Raw genomic sequence first — 15,577 nt, 5'->3', positions numbered from 1 at the left:
ACTTAATATAGTGATGTTTCATACGACAAAACCCTGATTAGATGTTTCACAAATCTCATCTTTTATATATGATTATTTTAGTTCATTTTATATTCCACGTATCAACACTACACAAAACTATGCATTTAAATCGATTGATCACAGGAAAAAACATTCTTAGTTTTTCTGCTTATACTTCATTTCCTTGGCAATCCATGTTAATTTTTTCGGTTGCTTTTGTTGGACAAATTTACTATAAAATTATAGGCAGATCTGGATATTGTTACCTTATTCATTAGATGTCTTATACATCCTAAAATTCTGTGTTGATTCAAGGCTCAAAGCCACAGTTTTTTGCTAGTGCAGTCAAATAATTTGATAAATAATCAGGGACACAGATTTTCTATTTATCCAGCAGAAATAATATAAAATCTTGAATATGGACTGTCTCAGTACTGGAAAAGCATGAAATTTTTATGCAATTTGGCACTGTAGGCCCAAAAGTTTACTGACCATAACCTCGATATCCTTCCACCTTTGTGACTTATGATACTGTTAGTTTGCTTTATTGGTTATCCCACAATTAGAATAAAGCACTGGTTTTACAGAGTAGTGGAGAGCTTGGCTTGGACACTCGGCTGTGCCAGTGGGGAGTCTTACTGGAGACCTGGAGGGAGACAGATAGAGAAATCCAGACCCCGGACTGAGTGTGTTCCATGTGTGCTCTAAAGGGAAATTGTGCTCGATACTGAGAGCTGCATTTGGAAATACTGACTTTATCTATTTTTGTTCCAAGTGAACATCCCTCTCCAGTGTCAATGGGGAGGTTTCATGCTCCTTGATTACCGGCCTGGAGTGGGGACGTCACAATCCTTATGAAGAATTTCTACAAGAATCAATCAGAAAAGACTAGAAAAGACTGGGAAATAAGAATGGAAAGTCAGTATACAAAGAAACAATGGGGGGATATTTGCATGGCTCCCAAGTGTGCAACACAATCTAGAAGGTTTAGGATTTTTATATCTAAGTGTTTGCATAGGTATTTATACCCCAGGTATACTTCAGAGATTTCTTCCACTAGTAAACAATAATTGTTGGTGGTGTGATGGAAAAGAGAGGAGAACTTGGGAACATATTTTTTGAGAATGCAACAATATGGTAAATATTAAAAATACCCTAGAGGGAATTTTTGTTTGGTCCCCACAGACCTCATTGTTACTGGCCCAACCCTGAATACATAACTTCTAGACCAAGTCTAACAGCTACTCTTCAACACCCCCCAAAATTGACTCCATTTTTGCTGGGGCCGGTTGTGGATCCTGTGGTATTCTGGAAGCTCATCTCATCTGTGCTTCCATTCTGGGGGGAGGGGATATTTTTTTATGCTTTACACACTTCCGTTTCCTCATCCACAATGCACATTCTTTACGTCGGTCCGAAGGCAACTCACCTGCTTGGACCACATAACTTTTATATCAACAAGTGTCCCCCCACCTGGGCACACATTACTTCCTTGCTGCTTCATCAGTCACCTGAGGTGTAAATGGACCTGGGTTGTCTGGGCTGTAGTCAGGGCTTTATCTCTCTATGCCACCAGAGTGGCTTCTTTACAGGAACTTTATCAGAAATGTTTGAAAAGCAAATTATTGTAACTAAGGAAATTATTCTTTTGAGCTGGGATATAGAATATAAACTGCCTGGACATAGTGAAGCCCTACTATATTTAATGCTATCGGCTGCCAAAAAGTAGTTACTGGAAATTGGAAATCAAAAATTAAACTGAATGCAACAGAATTACTGAATGTTGTAAAGGAAATAAAATAATTAGAGTTGGGATCTTTATAAAAAGGAAGAAACAAACTACAGATAAATAAATGGAATCTATGGGCAGAAAAAAGATAAAGCATCATATTCAGGAAAAGGAATGAAATTTCAAGGAATGTTAAACTGAATAATTGTTAAGAAAGAAACTATATCATGTATAAAGTATGAAAAGAAAAACTTTATAAATGTTTTCTCTTTTATAACTGAATGCATACTCATGTCACTATGTAATACGCAATGTTAATAAATGTGTTTACAAATATTTGATTCAAAAGAGTAGCATCTAAAGCCTAAAAACTTTACAAACTAAGAATCGTACATGTTTTTTTCCATTAGAGTATATCTGTCAATTCAAAGTTTCAAAGTAATTTTTAATAAAAAAGATCTGGGTGGAATACAAGACCTTCAGTGAAACCACACGTCATTCTTAGCCTTTCCAGGAAATACTGTCTTTTATTCACAGGGAGGGTAGTGGTGTTTTTCATGAGCAGAACTAGACGGGGTGCTAACAGGCAGTTATGATACAGTTAAGGGATCCTGGCTGTCTTCAGTCACCACAAGAAGAGGAATATATGTTTTCACAGCTTTCACTCATACATCTAGTATCTCTTTTAGCAAATATAGAACCTTTTGCATTTCTCTATTAATCTTCTTTCATCTTTTTAGGTTTGCAAACTGGTTCAGTCTCTACGAATCTGACTGTGATTTGATTAGCATACCTCCTCTCAAAAGAATAATGAGCAGTAAACAGACTGTAAGACACAAGTGTCACAAAATTTTAGTTATACTTAGAATCCACAGCCATAGATTTTTTTACAAACTTCAACTCCGTATGCAAAATGTTTCAGTGCTGAGTGTGAAAGGTTTGTTCCTAAGCATACCACAGGATACAATAAATTCGGTGCAGGCTTTGTGCAGAGCTTACATGGGGTGTCACCACGGACACGATGTCACTCAACATGCAGTGCATATTAATGAGGCATAGTGTGCCTAAGCAAAGTTTCGCATTTCGTAGCAGTGCTGGCCGCAAAACCTATTACGGGAATGCAAATACCATTTCCATGTAGGGTTCCAGCAGCTCCATGGTGTGTCGTTGCACTAAATGCCACAATGACTACCAGGAATACAAATATCACACCTCCGAACTGAACCTCATTACAAGGAATGTACCTCATTTGGGGTTCATAAAAAGTTCAAGTTGAACGAAGTACCACAGTGAAAGGGTCTGTCACACATCCATGTTATAGCATTATACACTGATAGCCAGGGTAAAAAGAAATTAATCACATGATTCATTAAAATATCTTTTATAAATAAAACCAGCACGTGTTAACCATTATAACCGTCCTAGTTGCAGATGTTTGTAAGCCATTAGTATATTCTTCACATTTTGCCCATTTGTACCACATTATGAGGGCTACTGTTCCTCATTTTGCAGATGGAAGGTTGAGAGCTACCAATAACACTGTTTTACAGCACAATAAACCACTCCCATGCCTGATAAAAAGTATATATATATATATATATATATATATTTAGAAAACTTGTGAGGAAATTATTACTCTATTTTTGTTTTACTTGGATCACTTGTCTGTGTACTTAATAAAGGATTTTCGACTGGAAACAGACTGCTTGCCTTGCTTGGATTACTTTCGAATACTTAGTAATTTCTATTATTACTTTTTGTTTTGTTATGACTTAAGACAAGTTTACATTTGCTACTTCTACTACTATTGTCTGATCTGATTAATATACATTGATTAACTAGAAATATATGGACTGAAAATTTTCCACACAGAGAAGTTTCTTACACTGTTTTGTTTCTGAACCCACTAAACTTTAATGGGTTATTTTGAGACTTCGGGGATACCACGGAGATTACTTGTTTTTTCTCGATTTAAGGATACTAACATCTTTTGTCTGATACTCATGGTGCATAGTCTATCTGCATTTGGGTTGCTTAAGTGGGCACTGTACCTTGAACTTAGATCCTCCTTGGACAGTTCAACAGTTTATAGCACCAAAATGTCACAACCTTATACTAATTTCATTTGTGAAGGCTGTGAAATAAGAAACTGCAATAGTTATCATTAATGTCACACTTCTCTCCTTAAGGCTTTCCCAGTTCAAACATATGGTGCACATTATAAGTCACACCATCATATTCAGATATTAGGATTGTATGACAGCACTGCAGTGAAACCTCATCAGAACAGTGACACAGCAAAATAATCTATATTGCATTACTCTCACTAAGCACGTGCAATAGCTGGATTGACCACAAGCCTTTCTCATCAACACAACACAGAGGCTATGATCCATGATACGATGTACATGAATATATTAAAAGCCATGTCACTGTGATATATGTGGTACAGGATGAGGTCAAATCTGCCTGGCCTCCAGCCCAATGTCTGACCATGGGCCTTTTGGGATTACTGCTGACCCAAATCTATCACATAGCTGATGACATCACCACAGTCTGTTGAGGCCAGATTACTTGTCCCATAGGCTTGTGTAAAAGGCTCACAGTAATGTCAAACAACAGCTCACAGACACACAGATTCACACACACAGATGACTATGGTGAAAATAGAACCCCTACCTATTGAAGTACAAAGTCTACAGACTACAGTACTTTACTCAAGCACCACAGCTCAAGTCCAACTTGGAGTGTGTCAGACAACAGTTTAAAGCTGATTACATCAGCAGTGTCTCTTAAAGAGAAAATAAGTGTCCCACATGCTGGAGTATAAGGCTCTCAGTAATGTCAAGCAACAGCTCACAGACACACACACTCAGCTGATTGCAGTGAGAACAGAACCCCTACTTATCTAAGTGTACAGACTACCAAACACAGTACTTAACACAAGCACCAAGGCACAAGTCTGACCTTTACAGGAGTGCATGTGAACTTATAGTAGATGGCAAAAGCAGGCCATGTGGGAGATGGTTGGGAGTGCTGCATGAAATGGATGTTTAGGCCTGTGCAAGTATCAACATGCTGGCAATCCATGCACTTGGAGAAGTAACTGTAGGCCTGTGCAAGTATCAAAATGCTGGCAATCCATATCCTTGAAGAAGTAACTGTAAGAGACCACATTTACTTTGCAGAATAGACACACACACACACACACACACACACACACACACTTGACTGCAGTGACAATAGAATCCCTACCTATCTAAGTGCACAGACTACAGAACACAGTACTTAATGCAAGTGCCACGGCACAAGTCTGACTTTTACAAGACTGCAGGTAAACTTATAGTAGATGGCAACAGCAGGCCATGTTGGAGACAGTTGGTTGGGAGGGCTGCATGAAATAGATGTGTAGACCTGTGCAAGTATCAACACACTGGCAATCCAAGCCCTTGGAGAAGTAACTGTAGAAGACCATGTTTACTCTGCTGACTAGACACGCACACACGTGCACACACACACACACACACACACACACACACACACACACACACACACACACACACACACAGTTGACAGCAGTGAGGATAAAAACTCTTCCTAAGTGCACAGACTACAGAACACAGTACTTAATGCAAGCACCATGTCACAAGTCTGACTGTATACAAGACTGCAGGTGCACTTACAGTACATGACATCAGCAGGCCTTGTGGTGCACTACAAGTTGGGAGGCACATAGCTTCACAAGCATTATATGATGCTAGTAACCTAACACCACTAGGCTGTTTAGACGCCAAGCTGTGTAGCAACAGAAGTACCCTTACTGGGCATAGTTGGTTGTTTGACTTTAGCACAGAGAGGATGTGAGAACTACCAACTGGCCCTGCCCATGACAGAACACACAATATTGTATAATACACTTTGTAGTATTATGTGCAAAAAGTATTGAGACCCCAGTGTTGTAGTGCTTTGTGGTGTGGGTGGGGGGGCTAACACATGAATGTATTGTAAATATATGACGTATAGTTAGAGCTGGACCTTAGTTTGTAGTGTTCCCACATGTAGTTTTATGACAAACAATGGAAATGGAGAATAAACACCAGTAATGAAGCATGATATCTGCATTCCCATACAGCAGCGAGCATCTGGTTTGTGCAATGGTGAACAAAGTAAACAAAGTGAAGGTTATGGTAAAAGCAAGGGTACACTGCTCTTTTGAGGGGGCAGACAAAGCTCTATTACTGTTATGGCTCAAACAAGCATAGCCTATTCTTATGGGGGTGAGCAAAGGTGAGTTACTACTATAGCACAAACAAGGATATAATGCTCTCGTTACACTCCTTGTTCTGCATCCTGCCTGTTGTTTGATGCTTGGAAGAGTTGTTAAGTCAGGAACTGCAATGTGCATCATTACTTTCAAACTTCTCTTTTAATGATTTACCAGTGCAAAGGTATGGTGCTACACTGAGGGCATGCAGAGTATTTAGGCTACATGAATGTTTTATAGCTTGTTGAAGAGCTCCACAGTGCTGAAAATCACCTGCTTATGTTGTAATTAGCATCTATGAAACACGCCTGCTGCTTAACTGAGTGTGTTAACTCTGTTGCTGCTCGCTGGTGTGTGAGGTGCAAGTCTGCACCACTGTACGCACCTAAGCATAAATAAGGTAAACACAGGAAATATTATTACTTTCCTCCGTTCCCATTATATCATGCAAACATGACACAAAAAACTAATTTAAAGTTTGCACACCCTGTATTAGAACCTGGGACCATCTGTACTCCAGCCCTACACATACACCTGCTGCCACAGAAACAGTTGGACGTGAAATATAGAGAAACCTGCCATTCATTCCTCCTTTTCCCATGATTGCACTATGAGCCATATTAAATGAGCACAAAAATAATTTCAAAATTACTTAAGAGGACATAAATGACACTTTTTAACAATAAATAAAGAAGATGACACAGAACTTGCGAATTGTGCACTGCTTACATGCATTTTCACCCTTCACAGACCTACATGTACACCTTTGTGTTACCTGGCAACCACCCTGAAGTTATCATTCATTGTTGCCATCCAATGTAAACAAACACTGTGAAAGTGCTTATACAACGTGAACACCTCTACATGGTTTTGCGATTCAGCAATTCTAAGGTTTTTTTTTTTTGTAAAACACCGTTATTCAATTATCACTTGTGACATAGGCAAATTTACATTTATATGAAAGTAATAAAAAGTGACAAGCAAATTTACATTTATATTGAAGAAATCAAACCATATTAACAAGTTCAAATTTATAAAGATTATATTTCACATATATCACTATATATCATATATCTTAAGCAACATTGCATAAATTATTCAATTCAAGCCCGTTTTTTTTTAACCAAGAAACACCTTTATTAAACCATCACTTCTGACATAGGCAATCATACATCTATATAAATGAAAACAAATCATGCCAACACAATCCTAGTTGCAAGCATTTTACATCACAAACCATACTGACACACTCCCAGTTGCAAACATTATACATCACTTATAAACTACCCAATCAGTTTCAGTCAAACATCACATAGCTCATTTAAGTCCTGCCTTCTTTTAAACCTCATTCCTCCCCGTATGTGCTGTCCCCACAATTCCCATTTTCCTATGTAGTTCGCTCTTACTCTTTTCTAAAGATCGCAATTCCAGTTGTTTCGTATCTGTTACTCTATTCACTACTTCTTGTATAGTTGGTTTAGATTTTGATTTCCATTTTCTAGCAATTGCTTTCTGGCAGCCACCAAAATTAGACACAGAAAAGCCTTACAATGTCTAGGCAATTTCGATTCTGTATCATAGCTCAGAAAAAAAAACATCTCCCTCATCATACCAATCTGCCCACTCAGCATCTCCAACAGTGCATCTTGCAGGGAATGCGTAATGTCTGCCAGCTTGCCACACTCCCCGAAAACATGTTCCCAATTACCTCTTACTTCCCCATCACATCTCCAGCATTTACTGACTACCCGAGGAAAAATTCTCTGGAGTCTACTTGGGGTACAAAAATATCTATGCAAACATTTCCAAGCAAAAATCCTAAACCTAGATTTTGTTGCATATTTGGGAGACATACATATGTCCTCCCATTATTTCTTTGTGAATTGCTTATCTAGTCTCTCTTCCCAATCCTTTCTAACCTCCAACTGATTCTTATAGTTATCATGGAATATTTTATATGCTCTTCTGATTCCTTTTTTATTGTTAGCTTCTGTTCTAGACTCTACTAAAAACTCTACCAGTGCTGGTCTTTCATTTAGGACTCCCCCATTTCTTTCTCTTTGCCTATACTCTAATACCAATCCTTGATAGGGAAGGCAATCTGTAACCTGCTGTTCAAATAAATTCTCGGTGTCTTCCCATTCTATCATCTTACCCTCTCTAGTCATTTGCTGCCAATACCTTCATTCTTTTGTCAGTTTTCTCCAATAAATTCCAACCCCTCTTGCCTATACCTATCTCTACATCCAGCAATTCTAAGGAGTTTTGACCTCATTTGCATCTTTATTGCGCTGACAACCCTGAAGCTACATGGTTGGTAACAGTGAAACCAGGAAACTAAAGGGAAGCCCAATGGTATAAACACAAGTGAGGGTGTTACTTTACTATATATCTGCACAGAAGAATACAATTTTTGATAAAATTCCACTGTATTCCATCAGCAACATACTGCATATGGCTACATGGGGTTTACACTTTTAGGTATTTACATTAGTTAAGGGTATATTTTTCACTGGGGGGTTGGGGAATGGATCTGCATTTATGTCATGGCACTTAAAAAGGATTGTTGCTATTATTACTCTACTTTTGTAGCACCATCCTGTCTAAATATGTAATAATGTACCTGCTGTCAAATGTTAAGGTCAGTTCTGTACAAATCTAATAACTTTTACTTACTCTTGTTTCTATCTAGACTCCTTTCTGAGACTGTATTCAAAACATTTTTGAATACACACAAGCAATATGAGCATGGAGTCTACATAGTTGCTTTAGAGCTTGATGGAATGATCCACCATGTTGGTTTGCTTCATTAGCATACAATTCAGCTAATTATGTTGTAATTTGGATGCCACGGAATTTACTATGTTTGCACGTAAGTGTGCACTGCTACACGGAATTTATTGAATCTAAAACTTTTTGCGGCCATGTGCGCATCATGTTGCACACATGGAGAAAATGACTGTGTTGGCTTTACTGAATGCCCCCTATAGTGTTTCACCCTTGCTTTTTTGGCAGAAACAAGTCAACAGTAGATCTTAAGCTTGGCAGCACTGGCATTTTTACTGCAGATAAACCTGTCCTCACTTGTGGGGAAATTCTGAAGCTGAACATGAATCATCACACTTTTGTTTTGTCATTTTCAGTTGTTCATCTTTTTTATTCACCCCTTCCAAAACATAAATCCCCCTCCACCTAGTCATTAGACAAATAATAAAATGATGCGGTGGCTACATGAAGAATTATGTGTCTCCATAAATGTTGCAAATTCTGCAGTGGAAATGCAACATCTATTATCAGACAACATAATTTTTAGAACATCATGAAAACTAAACGTTTGTCAAGTTTTTTTCAGTGATTGCAAGCACACCCTTCTGCTCTGAATCAACACTTATCAAAACTAGAAACATTTTCAAAAGAAAGGTCAAGCACAATACACGTATAGTCTAGACCATGGCTTCTCCAGCCATTTCCAGTGGTGTAAGTGTGCATCTGTTAGTGGTCTGGTTTGTTGTTTGTTGACATCCATTACACAAATTCACTTTCTTTCCATATCCTACTCCATACTAGGCCATCATACATACAGTAATGTTAGTTCTTTCATTCTGGACACTTCTGTGTATACTTAATGAGAGACTGTAAATCAAAACTCCCCCAGTATACACCCAGCTCTGACACTTAGTTTTAATATTACAGAGTACTATGGCATTATCTTTGGTTCAGTTAGTTTAGGCTAAAGATTTAGGATATGTTCATGAAGTTATGACACAATTATATCTTTCAGATTCCAGGACTCAGTTTACTCAGCATACACTGGTGTGTTGTCCATGCCACCTACCATCAATACCCAATCAGATGTGTCTAAAAGTGTAGGCTTTTCCGGAATGTATAACTTAGTGTACTAGCATTAGGAAATTATCTGAGTTTGCAAAAATGTAATATCTTTCAGCTGCATAAACATGAATTCTACCTAGGTTTCTTTTAAACTATCAGTTTTTTATTTAAATACAGTTTTAGATTTAATCAGCATTTTTCTAGAGACTCTCACTTTTAGCATGAAGATTCTTCTCCTTAGTTCAACAGCATTTCACTTATCAAACGTCTCAGTAACTCTGGACCATTAACTTTAAATATTATTAAAGGCAATGTTCCCTTTTGCTCCTCATAAGCAATGCTCACATCAGCAGCTCCACATATTTTATATGTGCTAAATGAGTTTTCACTATCAAATCAATTGGATGCAAATTATGTGACTGTATTTTTCTAAACTGCATTTGTTTCATCACAGTTAATTTTATTTTATTCACTGCAGTTATACTGTTCATAGTATTAACCTTAGGATTCACAGGCTTGCTTTTTGGTTTTGTTTACACAAAGAATAGGTTAACTTTTTGTAGATTCAAGCTGCATAATCTATGGAATGAAAATATTTACTCAGGACACTCTGCACTTTCCTCTCCAGAAAAATAAATAAATAATGTGAGCAATTAACACTAAATTTCCTGTTTTCTCAAGACAGCCAGTCTTAAAATAATTGAGTTTCTTTTTCTTTGAGGCTGTCACATCTCCAGTTATATCATAATGTTTGTATTTTCTTGCATAAATTTACAATGAGAAACTGTGTGCTACTTACAGAGATGTCCATACAACATGTATTACTTTTGCTACAGTCTATGTTGTTAGGACCGAGCTGTTCAGAATTTTGCTCCAATACTCTGTTATGAACTGTTTCAAAATGTCTAATTTGCAAAATGCATATTTTTGTTTACTCATATCACTACTAAAGCAGTTTTTAAGGTACATTTGAATGTCAGGCTATTTAAACTTCTTTGCAGACCTCTATTCTTTATTTCACAAACGATACTATCGCTGTAGGTTTTCTGCATAATTCCAGTGCTGGGTGAATTTTCTCTACTCAGTCACATACTTATTTACTGATTCAATAATCTTTCTGGCACTTGAATCATTTTTGTATTTCTGAACCATTTAACTAGTTTTGGAAAATAAAATGATTTTATAATTCATCTGCCAGTTATACTTTGGTCTTTTTACTGCCTTTCTTTCAAGAGTTAAAAGACCTTTCATTAAAAGTCAGATTCTTCTCAATAAATACAGAGATATATGGCTCAAATGCTGATTTGTAATTCCATTTAAACAAAAACTGTTCCAGCATTTCTTAGTGTTCCTTCCAGGACTGGATTTCCATGTCATCTGCAGTAAATTGCTTTCTATCATCTTCTATTTCATTCTCCTCAAAGTGATAAAAGTGCTGAAATTCCTTAATTTGTTAATTGTGTAATATTCTCACAGCCTTTGAAATAAGGACGACTAACTTGGAATAAAAGTCTAAACACCTGCAAATGATTTACCAACTTTCTTAAGTAATCCAAACTTTAAGATAAATAGCAAAGGTGTTGTGCATGGCTCAATAGCTTACATACATTTGGGAACACAGCAGACACTTAAAATGACAGGAAGGGCAAGACTGCTCTGACTGGATGCTGAATAGGTTGGGCAGTTTAGCATAGAGGATTAAGGCTATAAGTTGCTGACAAGCCTCTTTCTGTGGTCCAAGGTTTGATTCCCTCAGTTTTTGATTGCCTGTTGTGGAAATCTGAACAAGTCAGTTAACCAGTGCCCCCCTGTTTGCCCCTAAAAAGAGGTTCACCTGGACAGCAAATAAACATAATAAAACAAAACCAACTGAAATTTTCAAGCTTTAACATCACTTAGGGCAAAATGCAACAGCAAAGATTAAACAGTTTACCTTTCCTAGTGAAGTGACTGGGTCACTAGCAATTCTGTCAAGAGAAGCCAGCAGATGCAGTATATCTAGACTTTGTTATGACATCTGTCACTATTCTTCACATGATGATGATGGAAAAATTTAAGGGTATGGATGTGGGAACAAAACTGGTGCAGTTTACCAGAATGTCAGAATGTAGGAAAGGTTAGTTGTTCAAAATAATCTTTTGAGTGTACGACACTACTGATTACTGGGTGCCACAGGTTTTGCAACTAGAAACAAATCTCTTCTACATACTCTGAGTTGGCCCAAGTATTGGGGCAAGAATAAATTCATTCAGCAACAGAACTATAACACTGGCTAAGCAAAAAGAAGCCAGACTCCAGTATGACCTATTCTGGCTTGCAAGGTGGTCAGGTAGGTGGCAGTGGGCATTAAGAGCCTGACTGAATCATGCATTACAAAGTGAAAAGGTAGTAGCAAAGGTCAACAGATTGCTGGCATGCATTGTCAAGAATGCATACTGTAGAAAAGCAAAGATGTCCTCTCATTCCAAAGCTGCTGGTGAGATCTCTTTAGAAATAATGTGCTTATTTCTACAGAAGACCATCAAGTTAATTAATAATATACAACAATGGATTACCAAGAGTTCACCAAAAATGAAGAACCTTGGATATGAGGAAAAGTCCAGCACTGAGAATGTACACAGTATAGGAAAAAAAGGATGAATAACTACAACACAGGTGTGCCAAATTACCTAATGGCAGAGTTTGTTTGTGTCTTTTGGCTTTTCCCGGTTAGGGGTCGCCACAGCGGAACTCCGGTCCGCTAATGATTGGCAGTTGATTTTTACGTACCGGCTTGTCAGGCCTGACGCACAACCTTCAACGAAGGTACGCCCATTCACGCATGTCTCCACGCAGAGTAATTACGGATAAATGAGGGGAAATGCTGAGGGAAAGGCTGAAGCATAGCTAGAAAGTGGAAAGGAGAATATTTAAGACTAATATCAGAAAATAATACTTCAGAGGTGTGGTGCAACCAAGGATTGCTATTATGGGGTGATCATGTGTATGTATGTATCTAGGGTTCAAACAAGAAAACAGGAAGCTAGAAAGGAGAGAAGTAACTTCATGGGGTTAGCTACAGCTATAAAATAGACTTAATGAACCAAAAATATTATTTTTCTGTATATTTACATATTCTTTTGTCTCTATGTAACCCACCGCACATTAAAACCAAATATTTGACTTAAGCGAAAATATCTGGATGAGACGTCTGATAATCAGGTACTGTATTAACTTTGCAGAAACAGCCAGATGTGTAGCAATGTATCATCAGAAGTGAAGCTAGGTATTATGGTGCCCAGTGCCACCCCCCAATCTGGCATCACCTCACCTTTATGCTGAGGAGCGAAAAAAAACTCCTCTCCTTTTAAAATGTAGCTAACTGTTTGCTACATTTATAGTGATGGCATACATGGAGCACTAAAGCACTTCAAATTTTATTGTAAAAGCAATACCAGCATTCAGATGCTAGTAATCTACTACTATGACTCATGAAAGTGAATGCACTGAAGACCAGTTGGTGTCTGCAGATCATGGCCCCTAACACTTTGCACCTGGAGCATATGTTCCCTTTACCTCACCCTAGCTATATCTCTGTGCACCACATAGACAGAGGGGCATGATGGAACATAGTGTGTGTATACACACTATAAATATACTACCTGGAAGTTTATAGGAACACCTAAACCTGAACAGATATCAGTAATAAATTCAAATCTGTCTAAACACAGACTTGGCTACAAAACTGTGTGTAAATGCTTGCTATTTTACCAAGGTTTAAATGACAAAAGTAGGTGGAAGTGGACATTTGTATGGATGAACACTTGTGGAGAGATGGTGATGCTTTATACAGCAAGGTATAAAATGGACAAAGAAGATCCACTGCTTTGCTGTTCCAGCAAGTTCTTCCCTCCAATGACTGTCTTTCGGCTTTTCCCAGTTAGGGGTCGCCACAGCGGAACTCCAGTCCGCTAATGATTGGCAGTAGATTTTTACATGCTGGCTTGCTGGGCCTAATGCACAACCTTCAATGAAGGAATGCCCACTCATGCATGTCGACACTCAGAAGACGCTCTAACTGAAAATCGAACGTGCAATGTCTAACTGTGAGGCGACAATGCTAGCGTAGCACCACCACCGCAGTTACCAATAATAAATTTTGTTAAAATGCAGTCTTTGTAACCAGACCAAATTCTGCATGGTTAGGATCAGTCTATGTAATGGAAAATGTTTTGTTTTCATTTGTACGTATTTTCACAAAGTGTGCCAAGCTTTCAACCTTCCTTTTTTATGTTCACTGATGTCTAGGTATATGATTTTGAATGTACCTTTGTTAATTCTGTGCATACTTACAGCTGGAATTGGAAATATTCACCTTACATTACTCCAAGGAAATACTAAGAACAACACTCACTTGTTGGTAACAGTTCTACAGCATACACATTTGCTAAAACCAACAAGCTAATCTAAGTAAAAAAATCAAACAAAAACAAACAGAACACAGCACGAAATTTGCATTTCTTTTAATTCAAAACAGCAGGAAATTCACACACCTATACTTTTTCATACAAATAGTTATCAAAAGAAATGTTACCTTTATGTTTTCATATGAATTCACTGAAGGATGGTTTTCAAGCTTGTCGTATATGTGTGGGGTTAAGAGACAAGCAATTTCAGGGCGCATGCGATGCTAAAATAAAAGATCACACCCATTAGCTTAAAAATACAAGACAGATTGCATGATATAAATACGACCAGCACATCAATTCACAAATTTACATATCAACAAAAATAACTTAACATAACAGGGTTAAACGTATGTTGCCAGTAAATGTTTTGTTACTTTATCAGATACTTTTTTTTTACTATCTCATATTATGTTAAACTTTTTTTTTAATTTGCTGTATTTTTTGAATACAGCAAGTGCAATATACTCTGACAGTTGTACTGAGGACCCTGTGTATGACATAAAAGAAACTAGGCATCAGTGTTGTGTGTGAGAAGACAGACAAATGACCAGCGCTTGTCTGTTTTGCTGAATTACTTGATCACTGAAAATTAAATGTTGGAAAGGATGTGTGGTAGGAATCTCCTCTACAGGTGGAAATGAGGTTCATCCTATACATTTTATATTTATTTAACATTTATTAATCAGGAAAATACGACTTGGAATGAAGCCAATTTTCAGTGGAGGCTTGGGGAGAAACCCTCCAGATGCATGTCTTTCTAACGTGGGAAGAAACCGGAGCACCCGGATTATAAAACACTATTTGGTGAAACAGATTTATAGAGTTATGTTTTGCCAAACAATTTTGATTATCTGTAGCATACCTTTTTTTTTTCTTCAGGTATTTCAGACTTGATACTGAAGTGCTTCATTATATTTGGGCAAGCTCTGATTTTATGAAACCCATTTACCATTTGGTTTAATAAAACTTAAACACCATGTAAAGGAGGTAGCTCATAAAGTAATTAGAATGACCAGGTAGGCCCACAGGACACAGATACTTTTTAGGGGTGACCCATGAGCAACATCTGGTTAAGTGACTTGCTCAAGGTCAAACAAGAGACCATTGAAGGCTAAAGGAATCAAACTCTGTACAATAAGAACTGCAACAAGCAATCTTAACCTCTATGCCAACTGCCAGATTATGCCTGAGCACTAGTGTTAGCTGCTACTAATAATGGTCCTTGAGCTACTTGACAATAAATGCATAGCAATCTAAAGTCAAAGAAGTACAAAACAAAGAAATATGGTAAAATAAAATAATTCA

At 37.6% G+C, this 15,577-nt stretch overlaps 1 protein-coding gene across 1 annotated transcript in view; it reads right to left on the bottom strand.

Annotated features, from left to right (window-relative positions):
* The window catches only part of LOC122796296 (NFX1-type zinc finger-containing protein 1-like), a 609,414-nt gene that overhangs the window by 15,724 nt on the left and 578,113 nt on the right, over positions 1–15,577 (bottom strand). The window contains exon 17 of the mRNA XM_044064663.1: positions 14,398–14,493. Coding sequence (XP_043920598.1) covers positions 14,398–14,493 — 96 coding nt within the window. The remainder of the gene's footprint in view (positions 1–14,397; positions 14,494–15,577) is intronic.

The sequence above is a fragment of the Protopterus annectens genome, chromosome 3.part0, assembly GCF_019279795.1.
Source record: "Protopterus annectens isolate FY-2018-M chromosome 3.part0, PAN1.0, whole genome shotgun sequence".
NCBI lineage: Eukaryota > Metazoa > Chordata > Ceratodontiformes > Protopteridae > Protopterus > Protopterus annectens.
This window is presented reverse-complemented; position numbering and strand designations above follow the sequence as displayed.